This window comes from Peromyscus maniculatus, chromosome 1 (genome assembly GCF_049852395.1).
Source record: "Peromyscus maniculatus bairdii isolate BWxNUB_F1_BW_parent chromosome 1, HU_Pman_BW_mat_3.1, whole genome shotgun sequence".
In the NCBI taxonomy this organism is placed as follows: Eukaryota; Metazoa; Chordata; class Mammalia; order Rodentia; family Cricetidae; genus Peromyscus; species Peromyscus maniculatus.
Window position 1 is genome coordinate 130,061,004 of NC_134852.1, and position 23,570 is coordinate 130,084,573.

The window sequence follows — 23,570 nt, forward strand, 5'->3', positions numbered from 1 at the left end:
AACTCAAGGAGTCCAGGCTGGCCTTTACTGAACTCAAGGTTCTCATGCCTGTTTTGAATGCTAGGATTACAGATGTGCACTACCATGTCCAGCTTATATTATTCTTGTTCTTAATATCATTTCCCCACTTTCTCTTCAAGTCCATTAAATTCTTGTATTCTGTCTCCTAAAAACAGAAAATACTTTCCTATGTCCCCTCCCTCAATGAAATTTTTTTCTGTCACTAACAAGAATTGAACACAACTGCTCAATAGCTAAAAAAATTTTAAGGTCAAGGACTAGCTGGGTGATCGGGTCTGATGGTCATTCTTGGTGTCAACTTGACCACATCTGGAATTAACTAAGCCCAAACATCTGGGTATCTGTGAGGGAGTTTTTTCTTTCTTTTCTTTGGTTTTTTGAGACAGGGTTTTTCTGTGTTACCCTGGCTGTCCTGGAACTCACTCTGTAGACCAGGCTGGCCTTGAACTCAGATCTGCCTGGCTCTGCCTCCCAAGTGCTAGGATTAAAGGCATGGGCCACCATACCCAGCTGAGGGATTTGTCTTAATTAAATCATTTGAAGTAGAAAGACACACCTTTTGAGGTAGGAAGATCCTTTAATCTGGTGGCACCTATATAAAGGACATAGAAGAAGAGAGCTTTTACTCTTTGCCTGCTTGCCCTCACTCTTGATTTGCTGGCATTACAGCCTGCTTGTCTGGGATTCCAGCGTACACTGAAGACCAGCTGAGACAACCATCCAGCTTTGTGGACTGAATAGTTACTGGATTCTCAGACTTTCCGTTGGAGACAGCTATTGTTGGACTAGCTGGCCTACAGCCTGTAAGCCACTCTAATAAATCATTGTGTGTGTGTGTGTGTGTGTGTGTGTGTGTGTGTGTGTGTGTGTGTGTGTGTGTATTTACTATTGATAGATATATGGAGAGAGAGAGAGAGAGAGAGAGAGAGAGAGAGAGAGAGAGAGAGAGAGAGAGAGAGAGAGAGAGAGATTTTCATTCTATCAGGGCTGTTCCTCTAGAGAACCCTGACTAATATACCAGGTTTGCCTGATGTCATCTGCTAGCTATTTATAAGCAGAGCTTGCTGCTTCTCACTCAGTTGAATTCTGGCCATCTTTGCCCAAGACTCTAGCCTCTAATTCCCCATGATTTCTGAAGAACATTATCCCTTTCCCAGGAGGAAACATCATTACCACATTGACTCCAACTGAAAGTGACTTCAAATTTAGGGCAATCTTTATTTTCAAAGTAGAGGAAATATTTTAAATTTCAAAAATGTAATCCATCATACAAAAACATTCTGTCCCTTGACCCTTGAGGAATGAGACAACCCTTGCCTCTCTCAGCGTTCTGGTGCTGAATGAAGTTGGAGTTAGATAACTATAATGAAAATTCATCTGTTCTCCTAGCAGCCCCCTCAGGCCGGCTCTTCAACAGCCTGCAATATGACTGACCTACCATCCTGAGAGTTATGGGTTTGGATCCTAACCATCTTTCTATCTCACGTGACTGATGATCTGATTTGGAATGATACAGTCCTAGCTATCAGTTCATTCTGTTTATCTACATATCGGAAAAAGTTATATTTCTTTTTTTTTAAAAAATACCTTTAGTGACCTACTTTGAGTAGGAGTGTATTTTCTCACCGGCTCTATTCCCATGCACTCACTCTTTCTGGACACTTGGGTAGCTTCCTCATCTCAGAATTTACTTGGCACTGTGAAGAAATTGAAACTAAAGTTTTCTGGAATACCTCTATTTCATTCTCTGAGGCTTGCCACATTCAGGGAAAGTCACAGGTCCTAAATCAAGGCATTTGTTTCTAGCAAAGAGGCAGAGAAGCCAGACCATACACACTAAGACTCAAAAAGCCACTTGGAGCCTAAAGCTCCATGAGAGAGGCAGAGAAGAATACCTCAGGAATTTGATGTTTTTGTCTCTCTGTGGATTTTCTGGCGAGAAACAAGAGATGGAAATTCCTTGGACATAATCATGTGGCTAGAACTATAGTCTCTTCCAGGAGTCAGCATCCGAAGAGCCAAGTCCTTGGCCAGGAGGCAGCATGTGGCCATGAAACACACACGGATTCAAGAGCCAGAGAACCTCCACCTGGTGTGCAATGGGAAGAGCTGGGTGGTACTCTTAGGCAGACTCTTTCCTTGCCCTGAGCAACCAGATGGTGGGGACAGTTATTCCCAGCCCGTGGGTGTGAGCAAGTTAGCCAAAGGTTTGGGCACAAAACCTGCAAACAAGAGACAAACAAAAAATAGGCTACTCCAAGATGGAGAGATGAGAGAAGTTAGCCCACTCATGTGACTGATAGAAAAGCAACTGAAGCCTATCTGGGAATTGCAGTTTAGTGGAGTGCTCCCTCCAGTGATTAAGGCCATGGGCTCAGTCCTTGGCACCAAACAGTAGCTGAAGTTCTGCCACTGACTGACTGGAACCTAATTAGCACCAGTAAAGTAGTGATGATAATCCTTACCACCTAAGGGTGCTGTAAAATGTGTGGTTAAAATAAATTAAGCAAAGGCTGGGGTGGCTCAGTGGTTAAGAGCACTTGTTGCTCCTGCAGAGGACCTGGGTTCAGTTCTCAGAACGAATATAGTGGCTCACAACTATTTGTAACTCTATTTCCAGAGATCTAATGCCCTCTTCGGACCTTCTTGGGCACCTGTTCTCACATATACATACCCACATTCAGACACATACACACCAAAAGTCTTAATAAAATATACCAAGAGCCTTAAAAAAAAAGAATCTAATCTCTTCTAAACCTCGGATGGGGCTTTGATGGCTGTACAAGTGTGTCAGTCAGGGGAAGTGGTGACTGAAATTCTGTGACAGTTACAGCAAAACACAAGATAAAGAAAATAACCCCAAGCAAGCTAAGTCAAATGACCACAAGTCTAGGTGGAAAGTCACACTACCTGTGTTCCAATTTAGTAGCTATCTGATCTGGGGGTATTACCTATCTTCTCATGGTTTCTGCAGCCATAACATGGTGACAGTAACAATAGTAACCTGTTCTGTAGGGTTGCTGTGAAATGTTTGGCTCTATTGATGTAATCATTGCATCATCATCATCATCACCTTCATACACTTAACTCAGGAAAGAAAGGCTATGTTGCAATGGAGAATGAAATGCCATTACATTACTCCCAGTTTTGAGACACCCGCCATCAGTTATCCAGTTGGCACAATGAAGCCACGCCTCGGTTTATCCAGTGCTTCTGGGGCATGTCTGTCGGAAGTTCAATGGACAGGACATAGTTGGTAGAGTGGCCAGTGGTAGAAAGGGTGCCCCTCCGGGCACTTGTCTTATACACTGGACACACGTAAATGTCCTGATGCAGGAATAATGAACTGTCCCCAGGTTTCAGCCAAATGATGGGCAATGGGTCATAGAGGATTTTGGGGAGAGATTCTCCAATCTGCATCGTTTTCCTGTCCCAACGGGCACCTTCAAGGAAAAGCCCTTTGATATAGGCCCCATCTTCTGGGCTATTCTCCATAGTCATTTCTTGTGTGGTTACCTGAAAGAATGGAAAGCTATGAGTTTCATAATCTGTTAGTTTCCCTGCACGTGGTAAGAATAGGCACCACCTGGCTGCCAGGTCCGCCTCTCCTTAGAACTGGAGCTTCTGTGATGGATCTTCAGATGTGAGCCAAGTCTGGTTCCTAGGCAGCTGCCTGCAGTTATATGTGGTAGGCACAGAGAATGCAATAAAGTAGGAGTCAGGAGGCCACACCGACTGTAGCATCTCCCTTTTGGAGACACTTTATATCTAGGAAGTAAAAGGTTAGATTCTGAATCAGGGCAAGTTGATGAAACAGTTCTGGGGTGAGAGGTGAAGTAGAGGAATAAATTTTTGATGTACTTTTTTAAAAACCCAGTTTCTGTGGTTTAGAGACTTGCCCTGACTAAGAACCAGCTCATTTCAGAATACCTGAAAATGCAAGGGCATGGCTCTGATGAGCTGGTGTGCTGGTTAGTTTTAAATGTCAACCATGCCTCAGTGAAGGGTTGCTACGTTGGGCTGGCCTGTGAGCTTGTCGGTGAGGGACTGTCTTGTCTTAAGTGAGGTGGGAAGGCCACTGAATGTATGTAGCACCACTTCATGGGCTGAGTCCTGGACTGTGTAAGAGTAGAGAATGCCTCGAACTCAGAGATCCACCTGCCTCTGCCTCCCAAGTGCTGGGAGTAGTTTGAGGCCAGCCTGGTCTGTAGAGTGAGTTCCAGGACAGCCAGGGCTACATAGAGAAACCCTGTCTTGTAGGGGAAAAAAAGAGTAGCGAAGGACCTGAGTACTAGCAAGCAGGCAAGGATCCATGTGTTTCTTTCCGCACTTGACTGTGGATGTGATGCCTGCTGTAAATCAGAGGTGCTCATCCTGTCGGTGGGGACCCCTTCCGGGGGCAGGGGGTTGTCAAACAACCCTTTCACAGTGGTCACCTAAGACCATCAGAAAACACAGAGATTTACATTGCGATTCCTAACAGTAGCAACATTGCAGTTATGAAGTAGCAACAAAAATAATTGTGTGGTTGGGGGTCACCACAACATGAGGCACTGTATTAAAGGGTCACAGCATTAGGAAGGCTGAGAACCACTGCCTTAAGCTCCTGCCTTGACTTCCCTAAAAGCTGCTGTTGCTCAGGGTGTTTTGTCACAGCAACAGCAATGGTAGAGAGGTGATTCCTTGGATTCCTCCCTATAAAGCCAAAAATGGTCTAAGGACAGTAGGGAGTGATGGAGATCATGATGGACCAAAGGGTTGCAAGCTCCATTCATCATTATTCTAAATCTTTTTTTTTTTTGAATGGAATGGTTTTTCCATTTATAAGGACCATCCAAAGACATTAGCATTCTTCAAAGTAAAGATGCAGGATGGGGGCGGGGGTGGGTGGGTGGTGGTGGACAGGAATATTTTCATTTTTCCTTCCATGATGGTTGTAGTAGGTAGCTGTTCCAGCTTTGACCGGCAAGTACTACCCTCACTAAGGCTTCCAGTAACTGTGATACCTATGAGGCAGGCCGAGACAGGAGCCCTTAAGACCCAAGATCTGGATATGCCGGCTCTCTTGGTTCCTGGATCCTGGATGCTGGATGTAGACGGAGCAGAGTTCTCCAGAGAACACCATTGGACTGCACTTCACCTCTCCCAGACCTTGTAACCTATCCCTTTACTTGTAAGTTACCCCACAAAATAAACCTCCCTTTCAACTACGTAGAGTAGTCTTAATACTTCCACCAATAGATGGTGACAGAATTTTCCCTTGGAAAGATGAATTTTTTAAACATGTATTTATTAGTGTGTGTGTGTGTGTGTGTGTGTGTGTGTGTGTGTGTGTGTGTGTGTGTGTGTGTGTGAATGTGTATCAATGTGAATATCAAAGGCCAACTTTGCTGAGTCGATTCTCTCCTGTTACATTCATTGGGTCTCCAGGGATCAAACAGGTTACCAGGTTTGCATGCAAGCCTTTGTCTGCTGAGCCATCTCACTGGCACCAAATTCCTTTCTCTGTGTACAGGAACAAAGGCTTGGGAGTGCGGTGATTGTGTCAAAAATGGCTCTGGAGCTGCTGGAAGCCCTGCCAACTTCTTTCCTTGTTCCACTTCAGAAGCATCCGTCCCAGTGTTTGCAGGCAGAAGGAAATGAGCAAAACCATTTTCGTAGGTTGGTTCCCTGAGCTGTCCCAGTTCACAAGTTCCCTACCTCAAATTCAAATCCGATGTGGTCTATGGGGATGGTGTATTTCCTGGCATAATTCTGAGACACTCCCGTCAAAAAAGACTGTGTAAAGTAGAATCCAGAGATCCAAAAGACCACAGGGGGCCCTTTCATGATCCATTCCTGTAGAGCCATAGAAATCAAAATTGAGAATCTACAACACATCAATAATAGGTTAAATCAAGGTGAGCATGGGACTGGAGAGAGAGCTCAGTGGTGAAGAGCACTTGATGCCCCTGCATAGGACCAGAGGTTAATTCCTAACACCCATGTCAGGTAGCTCACAACTGTCTGTGGGGGGCCAGTTCTGTCTTCAGGCACCTGCACACACATGGGTATAACAGACAGACACTCACTCACACACACACACACACACACACACACACACACACACACACACACACACACAAGTAATAAATTCTTTTTTCCCTTTTCTTTTTTTCTTTCTCTCTTTCTTTCTTCTTCAAGATAAGGTTTCTCTGTGTAGCTCTGGCTGTCCTGAAACTCACTCTGTAGACCACACTAGCCTTGAACTCAGAAATCCACCTGCCTCTGCCTCCCAAATAAGGAAATTAAAGGCATGTGCCACCTCCGCTGGCAACATTTTATGTGTATGGGTTTTTTGACTGTGTGTATATCTATTTGTGTCCCACATATACATGACTGGTGCTTGAAGAGGCTGGAGAACGTGTCAGATTCCCTGGCACTGGAGTAACTGACTATTGTGAGCCACTATGTGGGTACTAAGCATTGAATCTGAATCGCCTGGAAGAGCAACTGGTGTTCTTAACTGCTGAGCCATCTCTCCAGCCCAATAAAATACATCTTAAAAGAACTAAGAAGGATATGGAAATGAGCCTCATTAAAAAAAATATATTCTTTGCTTTTTCATTTTTCTTGAAGCAGAGTCCTCTTGGCTTGCACTTTCCTACTTTTGAAATGGAGGTACAAACGATGTATCTCTCTACTCTAAGCACGGGTGCCAAGCTGATCCTGGAAACACAGCAGGGAGCAGTAAAGACCACAGCCGGCAATGCATGTCTCCTCTGTACTGAGCAACAGCTGCCATCCCCAGCAAAAGTGGCCCTGCAGAGATGCTGATGCTGGTCCATTGCTCAGGCCTTCTACGTCTTGCAAGACAAACATGTAGATTTATTCCTCCACCCCCAGTCTGGGTTTTTTTGTTTGTTTGTTTTTCTTTAGTTTTCTCATACTAGAGGTTGAATTTAGACCTCAAAAATGCTAAGCAAGTGCTCTACCATAGAGCTATAGCCCAGCCCCTATGTGTAAAAATCCAATGTCTATGTATCAGCTCAAAAAATTTCACATTACTGAACAGTCTTAATAAGTATATCCATTGGCCAGTTATGCCCCCTAGACCTCCAGCTTATGACATTTTTTTTCTAGTTTTTACTCCTACCTTTATAGATTAATGTCTCCAAGGACTCTGAAAAGTCTCTCTCTCCCCATTGACCCAGGTCTAGAAAGGCCATTCTCAAATACCCAACCCAGGGTGCTACACAGCTGCCAGCCCTCCTTCCCAACTTCTATTCTGCTATCTCAGAATGTCATCTCCACCTGAGTGAGCACACCAGGTATCCAATTACCCAGACTCCCAGGTACCTGGAAGAAAGCCAGGCGGGCCAATAGGTCAGCCACGTAGCCCCCCAGTGGCTTCAGTGATGGGTAGGATTTGGCTGCCCACATGGCTGGCACTTTACCCACAAGCATACTACTGAAGACTTCCTCCAGCTCTGAGGACATTAGGACTTGCCCTTTGATGGCCCGGCCAAGATCAATAAGGCTTCTGCGAACCACTTTGGTCAGCCTGCAAGGATAAAGGAGCAGGTTGAGCCTGGCTTTACAGGGGTCTCTTCTCCCCGAGTACAACAAACATGTCCCTTTTTATCTTTCCCCCCTTTCAGAGTCAACGATAAAGAGGAAAATTCAATCACGCATAACATTGCCACCTAAAAATAACATTCATGTATATCTTTCTTGTTTTCTTTAGAAATCGTATTTTTAATGAAGTCATTCTGTATCACCTTTTTGGAATCTGTCTTTCTTTCTGAGCACATTATGAAATCTTTCCAGTTCAGTGAGTCCTGCCTCAGCCTCTCAAGTGCTGGAATTGCAGGCATGCACCACTACAACACAATTCTAGATTGTCCTGTTGCTGTTTTGTGTGCATGTGATACATGCACTTGTGAGTGTGCACACGTGTAGAAGCCAGAGGTGGACTTCAGGTGTCTTCCTCTATCATTGTCCACCTTATATTTTTGAGACAGGGTCTCTCACTAAACCCGGAGCTCATTGATTGCCTAGACTGGTCATTGAGCACAGAAATTCTCTGCTTCCCTGTGCTGGTATTACAGCTATCTATCACCAGGCCCACTTCTGTGGGTACTGAGAATCCAAACATCAGTCTCCATATTGGCATAGAAAGCACTTTACCACTGAGCTATCTCCCCAGCCCCCAAATTATCCTTTTTTGTTTGTTTTATTTTTGTTTTTCAAGACAAGGGTTTTTTTTTTTTTTGTAACAGCCCTGGCTGTCCTAGAATTCACTTTGTAGACCAGGCTGGCCTCAAACTTACAGAGATCCTCCTGCCTCTGCCTCCCAACTGCTGGGATTAAAGGCATGCACCACCATGCCCAGCTAAATTGTCCTTTTCAATGACTGTACAACATTCTATTTTATTCAACTATTTCCTTACCATTAAAATATTATTGTTATTATTATTATTATTGAAATATTATTTTTAAGCTGGGCATGGGGGCACACATCTTTAATCCATGGACTCTGAAGGCAGAGGCAGGTGGATCTCTGTGAGCTCAAAGCCAGCCTGGTCTACAGAGTGAGTTTCAGGCAACCAGAGGTACATAGTGAGATACTGTAGAAAGGAAGAAAGAACAAAGAAGGAAGGAAAGAGAGAAAGAGGGGGGGGAAAGGAAGAGATAAAAGGATTATTTGTAGGTTGTTATCATTTATAAACAACATTGCTAGAAAAGTCCATTTATATCTGCTTTTGTGTGAATTTCTACTTACTTACTTAGTAATGGGTTTTTGATAAAAGGATACCTATGGTTAAGGACTTTTAATCCACATTGGCAGAGTTGTTCTTTTTACACACTATGAGGTGTATACCTGAGAAAGGGCAGCTCAAGGGCAACCTGCAAGTAAGCAAGACCACCTGCCTCTTTCTGCCTCTTTCTGACCTCTCCATTCTGAGACCTGGCTCAGCCCAGAGGAGCTCAGTTGAGTATAAAAAAAGCACCTGCCACCAGGGCTTGTAGAATCTCAACCCAATGGGGAAGAGGATGAGCAAGTGTAGAATTTCATAGCAGGAGGAATTCAAGATTCAGATCAGATGCACATGCTTGCTGAGGAGGTGAAGAGGTAAAACTGTTGCCTGAGGGACTGCATCACAGATCTCTGGTACACCAAAAAGACATAATTACAGCTTTCCTATTGTCTTGTGCTATTCTGTTCTTGCAACTAAAATCTCTTTTAAGTTCAAGGGGTGGTTTTTTTTTTTAAAGATTTATTTATATTATGTATACAGTGTTCTGCTTGCATATATGCCTGCCCCGCTAGAAGAGGGAACCAGATCTCATTAGGGATGGTTGTGAGCCACCATGTGGTTGCTGGGACTTGAACTCAGGACCTCTGAAGAGCAGTCAGTGTTTTTAACCTCTGAGCTATCTCTCCAGCCCCAAGTTCAAGGTTTTAATACCTAAAGCATGCTTGCCCCAGAAGACACAAATCACAGACCCCTAAATCAGAAGCTAAACTGTCACCTAACCATTTTGGACTTCCCCTGCCACTGGATAGAGACATGGAAACAGGTAGTGGGGGAGGATGCTAGGACCCTGCTGAAGATGGAGATTTGTTATTGCCTGTTCCCTGCTATGAGAACAGCCACTGATGAAGGCCAGAGAAGATCCTGGCAACCATCAAGGAATGGCCCCAGTGGTCTGAGGGGAGACTGAAACATGAAAGGGAAGGCACTAGAGCTGGTGTCTGGATCAATGAGGACTGGCGCATCTTGCTGAGTTTTCTCATCTGTAAAGTAGTGGTAGAAATGAATAATGTCATACCACACTAATTGTGTAAGGTTCTAATGAGAACTATGAATAGTGTTTGGAGCCATACCTTACACTAGAGGCTCATTCAAAAGAGCTCTGATGACTTCTTCCGCTATTAGCTATGCTTGGTATTGATTTGAACTTGATAGAATCATGGGAATGAAGGAGAGAGAAGTGGGAGTAATTTAATATGTGGCCAACACATGCTGGGGTCACTCTATTTTATAGCTCTCCCCTCAGGTAGGACAAACAGCTTTCTCTGCACAGCAATATCTTATCAAGTGTCCTTTTTAGTTACTACCCCATAGGCTCCAACTTTCAAGAGCCAAGCAAGATCATTAGGCCCACCTGTTGAATCTGATGAGTTCCTGCCTTAGGACGGTATTCATAGACTCCTCATAGACCACAGGGTACAACTTCATTACCTCCTCCAGGTTAAAGTCACTGGGAAGCTTGGACAGTATATCCTGGGCCAGCTCTTCAACCACTTCCTTTAAGTACAGACAAGAGAGAGGGAATGAGAAGTAATGCCAGCAGACAGGGGGCTTTATTTGGGGACACTTGATGTAAGCATTGGCCCTTCCTGGGGACTCTTCCAGAGAAGCCAGTTCTGCCTTTGAGGGGAAGGAGGGCACCCATCAACTCACCATCCTTGCAGAGGACATCACTCCTTTGTCCAGAATGTGAAAATAATGAGTAATAATGACAGCCCTGTCCTGCAGCTGTGGCCAGACAGGGCATCCTTCATTGCTCAGGTAGCCCCAGGGCAGTACAGAACACTGGCCCTATCGTCAAGGTCATCCCCAGTGAGAATCCCCCCCCCCCCTGTAGCTCTCATAGTTGGGAGCTCTTTCTCAATGCCAGTGGCACTTGGGAAGGTAGTAGGTCAATCTTTACTGTTGAGCAAGACAAGCCTGTGGCACTGGGATTAGCCAAGTAGGGAAGGGGACAAACCCAGTGGACCAAAGAGGACAGACTGTGAATATGGCAGAGCCAAATAGCTCCCCTACCCAGTGGGGCTGGTTGACTGAAAATTACTTCCTCTCCTACCCCTTTATTAGGACACCAACCGGGCTGGTGACCATACCAATTACCACTTAGAGTAAATGAACCCAGTCATCAAGGTTCAAACCTGACAAGTGTTGGATGTGAGGCAGCTCAGATAGAGGAGAGAGAGAGAGAGAGAGAGAGAGAGAGAGAGAGAGAGAGAGAGAGAGAGAGAGAGAGAGAGAGAGAGAGACTGATTCAGAGTCAGACAGGAGACACATTTCTGAGTCTGGCTCACCCATTGACTTCATGAAGAACATGAAGCTGTCTGGTCACTTCTTTCAAGACTCACTTGAGAGGGTTTTTTGGGTTTTTGTTGTTGGTGGTGGTTTTTTGGCTTTTGGGTTTTTTGCTCACTTATACACTGAATAGTATAGTCTTGACCAGTGCTTCACAAAGTCTGCACTGGGACTTCTAGAAGAACCGCGGTTGTCTCCAGAGCACAGAATAAACAATGATCACTTACACAGTGGGAAAATGACTCTTTCAAACAGAAGGCCTCATAGTGGTGCTAATTTGACAATTCTCGAACCCTCGCAGGTCCCTCCCTCCCTTTAACAAGAAGCCAGCAAGGCCTCAGCGCTAGGACTTTGGCTAGCAATCTCACTCAGGAAGAACTTAAAACATAGTTTGACTTCTTTCCTTCTGTCCCAATCACAGCTTAATGGAAATTATATTAGGTCTCCACTTATGGTTTTGACTTGCAATTGTTAAATATTTCTAAGCAAAAGTACATTTATATAGGGAGTATACGATAGAGAAAAGTTCATGAATTTTTTTTTTTTTTTCAGAAATAACTGGCATTTTGGAACCTGATTTTTTTTTTTTTTTCCTGGAACTCACTCTGTAGACCAGGCTGGCCTTGAACTCACAGAGATCCGCCTGGCTCTGCCCCTGAGTGCTGGGACTAAAGGCGTGCACCACCACCGCCCGGCTTGGGACCTGCTTCTTTTGTGTTCTGTGTTTGAGGACCTGGCAGTAGGACCAAAGAGCCTCACCCCAGAGATATATGCCAGGCCTCCGTGTTCCTGCCTTCCTGGTTACCACCCACAGTCTCAAAGGCCTACTAACTGGAAGCCTGGTTACCTGAGGGGACTTTCCACTCCCTCCTGACTGTCTTGGGAGGGTCAGCAGCACCCCTTGGAAGAGTTGGTTCGTTTCCTGGTTGTCCTTGGTAATGTCAGCATTCTCATGGAGGCCGAATACTTCAGGGTGTGCTATGATGGGAAGGGTCCTGAGATACTCAATGTAGGTCTGGAAAGGAAATCTTCAATTGTTATCAGTGTAGGGACCCTGGGGTCCTACAGGCGATTCAGCGTGGCTAAAGCCATCTCAAAAAGAAATCTCAGCCGGGCGGTGGTGGCACACGCCTTTAATCCCAGCACTCGGGAGGCAGAGGCTGGTAGATCTTTGTGAGTTCGAGGACAGCCTGGTCTACAGAGCGAGATCCAGGAAAGGTGCAAAGCTACACAGAGAAACCCTGTCTCAAAAAACCAAAAAAAAAAAAAAAAAAAAAAAAAAGAAAGAGAGAAAGAAATCTCATTGTGTTAGTAGTAGCTCTGCCTCCACTTCCTGGCCAGGACAGTGAGTAAACCCCAGGCTATTCCTCGGACTGCTTTCTGGAGAGTATCAGAGCAGATAGGCTTAGCATTTTCCTTCTCACCTTTGGCCTTCTCTCTCTGTTCCTGAGTAACTGACTTTAGAATTACATAGATCTGAGTCTGGGTCCTAGTTCAATTGCAAACTAACTGTAACCTGGAGCCAGTCACCTAAAATCCCAATTCTGTAAATGGGGAGAGAGACAAGCTCATAAAGAAGGCCCGTAGCGGGAAGAGTAGGGTGTTTTGCATGGTTCTTGTTTTCATATTTCCTTTTATTTCCTTATCTAGTTGTTCTGCCCTTTCTTGTTAGCCATTTTTTAAAAAATTTATTTATTTATTGTGTATACAGTGTTCTGTCTGCATGTATCCCTACAGGTCAGAGAAAGGCACCAGAGCTCATTACAGATGGTTGGGAGCCACCATGTGGTTGCTGGGAATTGAACTCAGTATCTCTGGAACAGCCAGTGCTCTTAACCTCGGAGCCATCTCTCCAGCCCCTAGCCATTTTTTTTTTTTTTAAAGATAGGGTCTTAATATGTAGCTCAAGTAGGCCTCATATCTAAAGTCCTGCTTTAGCTCACTGAGGGCTGGGACTATGGCTTTATGCCACCGTGCCCAGCTTCTCTGTTGTCACCTTTTTTCTTTGGCATTATGTTTCACCTTATTTTATTTTCTTCTTCTTGTTAGCATAATATTTTTTACTGATTTGAAAACCTCACATAATGCACCCCAACCACCCTTACCTCCCATTCATCCCAGGTCTAGTCCCCCACCCTTTTAGCCTCTCCTCCCAAAAAAAGATTTTAAAAAATGTTCAACTTGCATTGTCCACATAGTCACTAGAGCATGGTCAAGCTCCCAGTGACCAGCCCACCAAAGAAAAGTGAGTCCCTCTCCACCCGCACCCCCAACAATTGTGGAGAGTTACACCCAGCACAATTTTGATTCAAGAGTTCCCCTTGATGACTTCCTGTCTAGACTGCTACTCTTTCTCAGAGATGAGATGGGGGAAGGGGTTGTCACAGAAGCCCTCCATATCTCTCCTCAACTGCTGTAGTTACCTTTTGAACCATTATTTGAGTTGCATTTATCAACCTGTTTACTACTAAGCCTTTACGTGTGTGTGTGTGTGTGTGTGTGTGTGTGTGTGTGTGTGTGTGTGTGTATCATATGTGCACGTGTGTATGAATGCAGGCATGTGTGGGTCATGGAGTATGTGTAACATATGTGCATGTGTGTGTGAGTGCAGGCATGTGTGTGTCATGGAGTGCATGTGGAGGTCAGATGACAGCCTTGGGTGTTGGTCCTCAACTTTCACCCTCTTGGAGTCAGAGTCTCTTGTTCTTCATCACTGTGTACATCAGGCTAGCTGGTCCACAGGCTTCCAGGGATATTCCTATCTCTGCCTCCATCCTGCCATATGTGTGCTAGGATCATAGGTATATGTACAACTTGGTATGTAGATTCTGGATGATCCAAACTCTGATCCTTACACTTCCATGTCAAACACTTCATCCACTGAGCATCTCCCAATCCCTACAAGCCTTCATCTTCACTATCCCTTTCTCACTCCACCCACTACCCCAGATGGAATCCAAATCTTAAAGACCCTATCTGCCCCAAATACCCAGCATTCATCAAACAACGTCATCTCTCTTGAAGGCTCCATGGAATAGCAGGAACAGATTATGGACCCAAATAAGGAAGCCAAAGGCTGAATAGCTGGGCTTTCCTTGGAAATACTGTAGCCCCTAGCTTCAGTCTGAGAGCAAAGATAGGGTATCCTTTACCTGGTAGGCACCATGGGGAGGGATGTAATAAGTCTCTCCAGGAGCAACGTAGTAGGGCTCCGCTTCAATTTCCTTACAGTAGAATATGGACAGGAGGGACAGCAGGAGACGCCTGTCTTTGTCATCTGTCACTCTGCCTCCATAATTACATTCCCCTGGGGACAACAGACAGCAGAAGGAGCTGAGCACAGGGAAGGTGGTCATGAACATGTGCATTAGCTTCGAGCATTGGTTTCTTCTAGCTAAGAAGCCCTGTTGGAGCTTAGGTGGTCCAAGAACACAGGGTTGTTGACACCATACTCAGCATGGTTGGAAAGGCTGTTTGTGTATCATGGTGGTTTTCAAAAATAATACATGTTCCCCATATCAAGAATTAAGAAAGAGAGTTTATCTGGAAGATACTGATAAAATCATCAAAAATTCTACCAAAGATAACAATTCATGTTAAGGAATTTTCCAGACAGTTTACCTCCCCCTGAGTATTTAAATGTGTATATATGAAATGTGATTTAAGCTAAAGACTTTGGAATGAGAGAGTCATGAGTTCTAATTCCATCCTGGTACTTAGTAGCTTTTTCTTAGGTCAGAAGCAGTGATAACTGCAGGACGACATTTATAAAGCTGTGGATAAGATGAGATGGCATTAGAAATGCAGACTGTAGAAAGACGTTATCTTCTACACATACTCTTGGGAGGTATGACTTTCTCAACTCTAAGCCACCCCCTCCTCATAAGCACCATTCTATGGGACCTGGATTTCTGTACTCAGATCTCTATAAAAAAGAATTAGATAATTTACCAAAGATGGTGGTATATGCCTTTAATCCCAACACTCAGGAGGCAGAAGCAGGTGGATCTCTGAGTTCAAGGCCAGTCTGGTCTACATTATGAATTCAAGGACAACCAGAGCTACACAGAGAGACTGTATCTCAAAAAATAAATAAATAAATAAACAGGCACATACAAGGGTACCCAGAAAGGTGGGATTATTTCCAAGTTCAACCATTTCAAGAAGGGGAAATTATAATCAAGTTGAAGGGGAAGGTAAGTGGCCTAAGTTGGAAGAGCCTCAGTGCCTAGGAGGTGAATCCCAGACAGGTAGTTAAAGGCCTAGAAACTCACACTAAGTAAGGTAAGCCCTACAGGAGCAGCTTCACCGGCCATCTGGATTTCTTATACTTTCTGTGAGTGTCTCCAGGCCTGCAGTAAAGTTCAGTTGGAACACACTGCAGGCAGTTCCAGCTATAAGGAGCTTTATATCAAACCTCAAACTACATACAGTATTAAAAAGAATGGTGGTCTTTGAGCCAGGTAAGGTGACACGTTTTTTTATTTTGGAGGCTAAGTCAGGAAAATCACAAGTTCAATGTCAGCCTGTGTTGCATAGCAAGATCCAGTCTTATTACAAACAACCCCCTTCTCTCCTGCAAATAAACAAGAATAGCATCCTCCTGTTCCCATGCTCAGTGCTTGATATACCTGTAATCATGGCACCAGGTCTCATCAAATGTCTTCACCAGCGAATTTTCCTGCTTGGGATACACTTACAGGCTCTGGGTTTTACGTTGATTAAGGCATGTCCAGTTCTTTATAACTACATTTTTTTAAAGATTTATTTATTTATTATGTATACAGTGTTCTGCCTGTATGCCTGCAGGCCAGAAGAGGGCACCAGATCTCATTACAGATGGTTGTGAGCCACCATGTGGTTGCTGGGAATGGAACTCGGGACCTCTGGAAGAACAGCCAGTGCTCTTAACCTCTGAGCCATCTCTCCAGCCCGACATTTTTTTTTTATAATAAGTACACAGGCTCCTAGAAGGGCTAGGATATACCTCAGTCCTCCTCTAAATTCCGTAGATGACTTCAACCCATCTCACTTAACTTCTCTGTAGATGAAACCTGCGTCTTTAGCTAATATGGGTGGCAGATTCCAATGCTCACTCATATACCTGGTGGTTATTCTTTTTTCTATCCAGGTCCATAGGAAGGCTACTAGCTTCTGGGCTCCATGGAGTTGGGTAGAGTCTTAATTGCTAGTGTGACCACACAAGCATATGTATCAAGATGACAGCAAACAACACTGGTAAAGCCTTTACTAATTGTGTAGCCAATACATAAGTTTAGCAGCAGAGACCTCTGTTGATGTGCATGGGAGTGAACGAGAAGTAGACCTTTGATGTCATTCACCCTTGAGATTTGGGGATGGTTTCCCTAGCCTATGCTGCTTATGCTCAAGAGCACAGTTGGAAAGGGCTGTCCCCTAAGCCGGCAGGCACAGTGAAGACAGGTTAATTTATGAGCCCAGACAGTGTTCTACCAAGACCATCTTACAACAAGACAATTCTGCACTCATTCTATGGGTGAGGAACCCTGGGATAGCCTTCCCTGCAAAGCCCACTTCTCTGAAGTTCTTTTTTTATTCTTTCTTTCTTTTTTCTTCTTTTTTTTTTTTTTTTTTTGAGATAGAGTTTCTCTGTGTAACAGCTCTAGTTGTCCTGGAACTCACTCCGTAGACCAGGCTGGACTCGAATTCACAGAGATCCACTGGCCTCTACCTCCCGAGTGCTGGGATTAAAGGCCTGTGCCACCACCTCCCAGTTGAAGAAGTTCTTTTACCAAACCAAGACCCACTGTTTTGTCTTAGGGCACTGAGTTAAAGTCAAGGTAGCACTGTATTACTGAACCACTCTAATGAAGGGTTCTCAAGCTTTGCACTAACATGTTGGTCTGGACAGTTCTGTGTTGTGTTGGGGGCTATCCTATAGACATTATAGAATGTTTAGCAACATCCTTTGCCTCTAGTCATTAGATGTGAGTAGCATTTCCCTATTCATTGTGAAAAACCAAAACACCTTCAAATATTGCTAAATATCCAAGGAGGTATGGCAGAAATGCCCAGAGTTCAGCATTACTACTCCAAGCCTTGGCCTCCTTCATTGCACAATGTGGTTACTAACCTGGAGATTTCCGTTGGTGTGTCTGGAGCATGAGCAAAAAGGCTGTGTTAGTACTTGGTGAGAGGATCTGGACACGTGTGATCTTGAAGATGCCACAGTCTTTCTATGTGTAGACCTTTGGCCATGTTACATCAGTTAATACAGCTCATTTTCTCTCATGCCCCTAGGATTATATTGTGTATTCTTTGAGGGCAGCAAGCAAATTTATACCTCTGAATTCTTCCATATTGTGAACTAGTATGTATTGGGTGAGCAGGGTAAAAATCCCTGAGGAATTGCTTTGATCCAAGCAGCCTATGCCACCCCCACTTCAAGATCCTACGTTGGAAATACTCCTCTTCCCTCGGCCTTCTCCTCCTCCTCTTCCCATTTGTAAATCTCCTACTGAACTCTCACTCCCAAACTCTTCTTAAAACTTTTAGAAGTTTTCCAGGATTGTCTGCCCCGGCTCCAAGATGTAATCATAGCATTGGCTTTCTGTTTTAGAGATGTTTCTCTTTCCTAAAAATTTTAAAGAATTCTTACTTTGTGTTCATGGATGTTCTGCCTGCATGTATGTCTATGCACCATTTGTGTGCAGTGCTTGAGGAGGCCAGAAGAGGCCAATGGGTCCCTGGAACTGGAGTTACAGACAGGTGTCAGCCACCATGTGGGTGCTGGGAATCAAACCCAGGTCCTGTGGAGGCAAGGGTCTCTGAAAGCATCAAATGATCCGTGTGAGGTAAGGAGGAAGTAGGCCGGTGCTCATTCAAATTTCTGGAGTCTGACACCAAACCAGATTATTTTAGACATATTTAAGTCCGTTACAATTTTGGACAAAAGTTTCCTGGTAACAATTATCCATATCCCATCTGCACAATAACGCTTCAGGTGTGAAAACTCTTGCAAAGTACATGTGACCTCTACCATGAAGATGGGTCCTATAGCTTAAAGGCCTAAGATCTGGTCTGGTCCCTGACAGAGATAGCATAGAGGTCACCAGGCTATAAAATACATGTGACATCTCCCCTGTTGCCTGAGAAACAAAGATAAAGATAAATGTCTAGGGAGGGAGAGTCTGGGATAAACATTATGGTGGATCTGGGTAAGGCCTGGCCCTACAGATAGCAAAGGTCATCGGGTCATTAACAACATCCCCTCCCAGCCTTCTGGTAGAAAACAGGTATACATTTCTTCTATTGAAAAGACAACCCTGTGTGATTAACATTCCTGGTTTCTCACATGCTTAGCTGTGAGCACTTGTGCCCTCTACAGTACTGAGAAAGAGCAGCACCTATTCGGGCCCTCTTTCTTTTACATGTGCATGTATGTGCATATGTATGTGAAGGTCAGAGGTCAACCTCAGATATCATGCTTGCTCAGGCACTGTCCACCTTGTTTTGAGGAGACATCTCTCATTGGTCTGGTATTTGCCATTTACACTAGGCTGCTGGCTAGCAAACTCTAGCTGTCTGTCTGTCTTTGCCTCTCTGGCATTGGGATTGATTACAAGCACATGCCAAAGCACCAAACTTTTTATGTGTGTTCTGGGTCTTTTTATGTGTGAACTCAGGTCTTCCTGTGTAGTAAGCACTTGATGGACCAACCATGCTATCTCTTCAGCCCATAAATGTTTCTATCAGTGTACTTAATGCTGTATTGTCATTTATTTATTTACATTTTCTTAGACTGAGCCACCTGACTATGGAAGCCTGTATCTTAATTCTGGTTTTATTTTTTACTGTATCCAACATGACAACAAGCACTAGCAAAAGATGAGTATTTTTTGAATGAATGAGGGAGGGAGTGACTAAGGAAGGAAGGACTGAAGAGCAAGAGCATGGAAAATGGTACCAGATGATTAGGGCAGCAAAGCTCTGTCCATAAATACCTGTCAGGTAGGTCAGAGCTTCAAAGGGCACCTCCTTGTAATCATTGAGAAACATCTGGATCTGCCGCATGCTAATCCTCAAGTCGGATTCATTGAATTCATAGGGAATGTTCCAACCTGCAAGAGGCAGAGAATTACAGGCTCAGGAGCCGAGAGCTCTTAATCGCCCCTCAGCGACTGAGCATGGAAGGTAAGCATCATTGTGGATCAAGGGCATCTTCCAGCCCTGTGAGCATCCAGCACCCAGCCAACCATTTGCCTTGATTTATTGCCAATATGGCAGCCATTCTGCCTGAGAAAACATCCGTTCTAAAATTGGTTTCCTTATGGATTTCCCCATTTGTGAAGGAAGATGTTAACATCCTGGGATCTGTGAGACAGGATTTACTCAGCCTATCTGGAAGACTGTGGTAAAGCATGCTGTAGCACGAATCTTAAAAGTTTTTATTAATAAAATCAAATCCGGGCTGGGTATTGGGGTGAATGTTGGAAGATCAGAGAGACAGAACGGGCCACAGCTACCTCACCTTGCCAATTCCTCAGCTGATCCTATTTCATCAGACTGGATGCCTCTCAGCTGAACTGTGCTGCTCAAAAGCCTAAAAGCTTAACCAGCATCTAGTTCCTCATCCTCACGCCTTAAATACCTTTCTGCTTTCTGCCATCAGTTCCCGGGATTAAAGGCCTGTGTCACCATGCCTGGCTGTTTCCAGTGTGGCCTTAAACTCACAGAGATCCAGGCAGATGGATCTCTGCCTCTGGAATGCTAGGATTAAAGGTGTGTGTGACACTATTTTCTGGCCTCTATATCTAGTGGCTGTTCTGTTCTCTGACCCCAGATAAGTTTGTTAGGGTGCACAGTATTTTGGGGGAACACAATACCACCACAGCCTGGGGCTCCAGAAACAACATGGGCAGCATAACTGAGAGCAGGAGTTATGGCTGGGCGGCCAGTGGAGCTGGTCTGGGGGCTTCTTCCTGCACTCAGGGAAGAACTGCATGGCCAGTCTTACAGAAACCGCCACTGCACTGGGGTCAATGATTTCACAGAGGAATTCTTTTCAATTCTAAAAAAAAATTTTTATGTCATGTGCATGAGTGTTTTGCCTGCATATATGTCTGTGTACCATGTGTGTGCCTGGTGCCTTCAGAGGTCAGAATTCTAGAGGCATTGGAACCCCTGGAATTGAAGTTACAGATTTGTGATCCATCATGAGGGTGCGAGGAATCAAATCTGGGTCCTATGCAAGAGGAACAAACGCTATCAAACACTGAACCATCTCTCTCCAGCCTCTTGCAAAGAAATTTAATTCCCTCCTAAACAATCAAATTCCAATTAAAAATGTAACTTAATAAAACTCATATGCTGAAAAATGAACAATGGGATCATTGGTTTTGAGACAAATGGTTGCATAGATTTCTGGAGTTCTGGTGTGAGGAGGAGGATGGGGTAGAAGAGGGAAGATGGAGTGGGAGGAGGAGGATGGTATGGGGGGAGGATAGGGGTAGAAGTGGGAGGGGCTTGATGAGGTCAGAGGGGGAGGGGTGAAAGAGGGAGGCTAGGGGTGGGAGGGGGAGGATGGGGTGGAGGAGATGATGCATGAAAGGCAGGCCCAGGGCTGTCCCCTCCTTTCCACCGTCCAGGGACAGTCACAGGGCCTGTAGGGCTACCTGGGGTTGGAGGAAGGGAATCACCAAGAGGATGCAGAGGAGTCGGTGGGGCCGTTGGGGAAGGGAACAAACAAGAACAAAGCATGAGACATGTATGTGGAGATGCCATTATGAAACCCATTAGTTACCGTGTATACTAACTTCAGAAATTACTTTCTTAAAAAAGAAGGAAAGGAAGAACCACAAAGAACGACCGCGAGGACAGTTTCTGCTAGGAGTCCCCACAGCGGTCCTTCCAAGCCTGCTACCCAGATCAAAAGCAGCCCACAGGTGAGACAGGCCATCCACCATGGCAGTCCGATAGTCTCCTAACAACGTTAGTTACTCACTAGTTAATTTCCATTGATAAATAAGTGCATTATGAGTTTTTAAAGTACAGGCAAGTGCCCGGGTGTATTTCTGTCTTTCATAATTATGCACATGTAAAGACAGTTAGCCCACATGCTGGAGGTTCCTCCGTGACAGCTCTGGAGAATGGAGATCATGCCTAAAATGAATATGTTCCACTCATTATCTACCTCACTAGGTGGAGATCTTCTAATTCTGGAACCTCACTTGTGTGCACACATGTAGAGGCAAGAGGTCAACATGGGATGTTATTCTTCAGATGCCATCCACCTTATTTTTTTGAGATAAAGTCTCTTACTGGAACCTGGAGCTCCCTAGGCTGGCTGTTCAGCAAGCTCAGGTCATGCACTTCACCTCCCCAGCACTGAGATTACAGATCACAAATGCATGCCACCATGTCAGCTGTTTGTGTAGGTGCTGGGATGGCACTCAGGTCCTTGTGTTCCCATCTCCAAGTACCACTCTTTCCCCATCCCCACACCCCACACTGACTTGGTTATAAGGCTTAGAGAGGGAAAAAAGGATAGTGAGTCAAAACTGAATCTCAGGCAAATAACAATTCATACTTAGCATAAATATTTGCTAAGTCATTCCTAGAGCATGTGGATTATCTTTCTGGCCATGCCATCTCAGTGCAAAGCTGTAGATTCCACCTGTGGTCCCTCCCCAGGTCACCTGGAGATGCTGTCTTACCTAGGGCTCCATAGTTCCTCCTCTCTTGGACAATGGCGTGGAAGAAGCAAAGTCCAAACAACAGTTTTTGCCACATAACTGGCTTTGTACAGCTTTGGAAGAACACAGGGTCTGAGATCGGGTCATTGAGGTAGGAACGAAGAAGGTTGGCCCTGAGCCCTTTCGGGGGCTCGTTGGTCATTTTGATCCCATTCTGGAGAATGCTGACAGGAAACTTCTCTGATGGATAGCTAGTTAGCCAGAGTCTGGAAATACAAAAGACCCAGCTTTCAGAGTGATGCAATAAGTTATATTGATAAATAGTAACAAAATAGTAGCTTCCTCTATTAACCATTATCATAAGTGACAATTATCACAAATTATCATATTTTAGACTTGGTAGGCTTATATAATGCCTGCTCAAATAAACTAGACATAGATAATAAATGAATATTTATGAGCATTTTTCAATAAATCTTTATGTATGGGCAACAAAATTTGATTTTCATATAAATTTCCATGTGTCATAAAATATTAATTTTTTAGTTTTTTTCAGATATTTAAATATTAGATGGCAAGCCATATCAGAACTGCAACAGGCTGGATTTAGCTCACAAGCCAATCTTGTTCCCTGGCCTGGAATAATTTGAAAGTGAGTTGGAAGCCTGTCTGCTTCTACTCTTCACTCTATGAATGCAACTGCTACTTCCGTTTGACGAAAACTCCGTAAAGCCCAGAAATACCGATTAAAGGAGTAAGCAATGGCACTAGACAACACGTAATTATTTTAAGAGCAGTCTTGCTCGGTCTTATCTGGTGGTTGAGCATGGGCCCCAGGACTCAGGCAGAGCAGTGACTTGTCTAATGCTGTGCAGGTGACATGCTCTGGGCTGTTGCTTATGAGTGGAGGCTTATAGGCCAATGTGATTGCTAGGGGAGTCGGTCTCAGGACAGGACACTGCACCTATGTCTGAGGCTACGGGTCCTCAGGACCTCAGTGCAGAACTAAGGCGTTTGTGCCAGGAAGAGGTGGTGGGCGTTCTAAGAGGTGACCCTGAGCCTGGGTTGGCTACAGAAGGACACCAGGTTCTGTGTCTTCTCTCCAGTTCCTATGGTCCTGGGTTGGGTCTCACACTCCCACAGGAAGCACTCTGCTATCTAGGTGGGCTGGACAGCAGGGGCATGCACAGAGAGTCTGCTGGTATGTGAGCCAGAGAAGGCCAACGACATTGTAAACATGACTGAACACTGTTCACGCTGAGTGTAAAACTTCTGCCTTGCCGGGCGGTGGTGGCGCACGCCTTTAATCCCAGCACTCGGGAGGCAGAGCCAGGCGGATCTCTGTGAGTTCGAGGCCAGCCTGGTCTCCAAAGTGAGTTCCAGGAAAGGCGCAAAGCTACACAGAGAAACCCTGTCTCGAAAAAACCAAAAAAAAAAACAAAAAAAAAAACTTCTGCCTCGAGACCTGGGTCAGTTCTGCCAAGCTTGAATCTATAGACAAGCCCATCTGAGTCACTACCCACAGCATTGTGTCTCTGTCCTGAACCCATCACTGAGGACAGGTCTTCTTGGGTGTCCTATGGGTAAGCCTGATTGGGTCCCCTGCATAGGACAATGGTTCTCAACCTGTGAGTCTCGACCCCTCAGAGGGTCACATATCAGATACCCTGCACACCACATATTTACATTATATTTCATAACAGTAACAAAATTATAGTTATGAAGTAGCAATGATATATTTTTATGGTTGGGGGTCACCACAACATGAGGAACTGCATTAGGAAGG

At 44.7% G+C, this 23,570-nt stretch overlaps 1 protein-coding gene across 1 annotated transcript in view; it reads right to left on the reverse strand.

Annotated features, from left to right (window-relative positions):
- Nucleotides 1-1,203: 1,203 nt before the first annotated feature.
- Nucleotides 1,204-23,570, reverse strand: part of Dnah3 (dynein axonemal heavy chain 3) — a 165,125-nt gene continuing 142,758 nt past the window's right edge. The window contains exons 54-61 of the mRNA XM_042282688.2: nt 21,806-22,050; nt 19,094-19,210; nt 14,264-14,418; nt 11,959-12,126; nt 10,174-10,316; nt 7,360-7,564; nt 5,722-5,859; nt 1,204-3,537 (exon numbers count right to left, since the gene is read on the reverse strand). Of these exons, the coding sequence (XP_042138622.1) occupies nt 3,184-3,537; nt 5,722-5,859; nt 7,360-7,564; nt 10,174-10,316; nt 11,959-12,126; nt 14,264-14,418; nt 19,094-19,210; nt 21,806-22,050 (1,525 nt within the window). The 3' untranslated portion in view covers nt 1,204-3,183. The remainder of the gene's footprint in view (nt 3,538-5,721; nt 5,860-7,359; nt 7,565-10,173; nt 10,317-11,958; nt 12,127-14,263; nt 14,419-19,093; nt 19,211-21,805; nt 22,051-23,570) is intronic.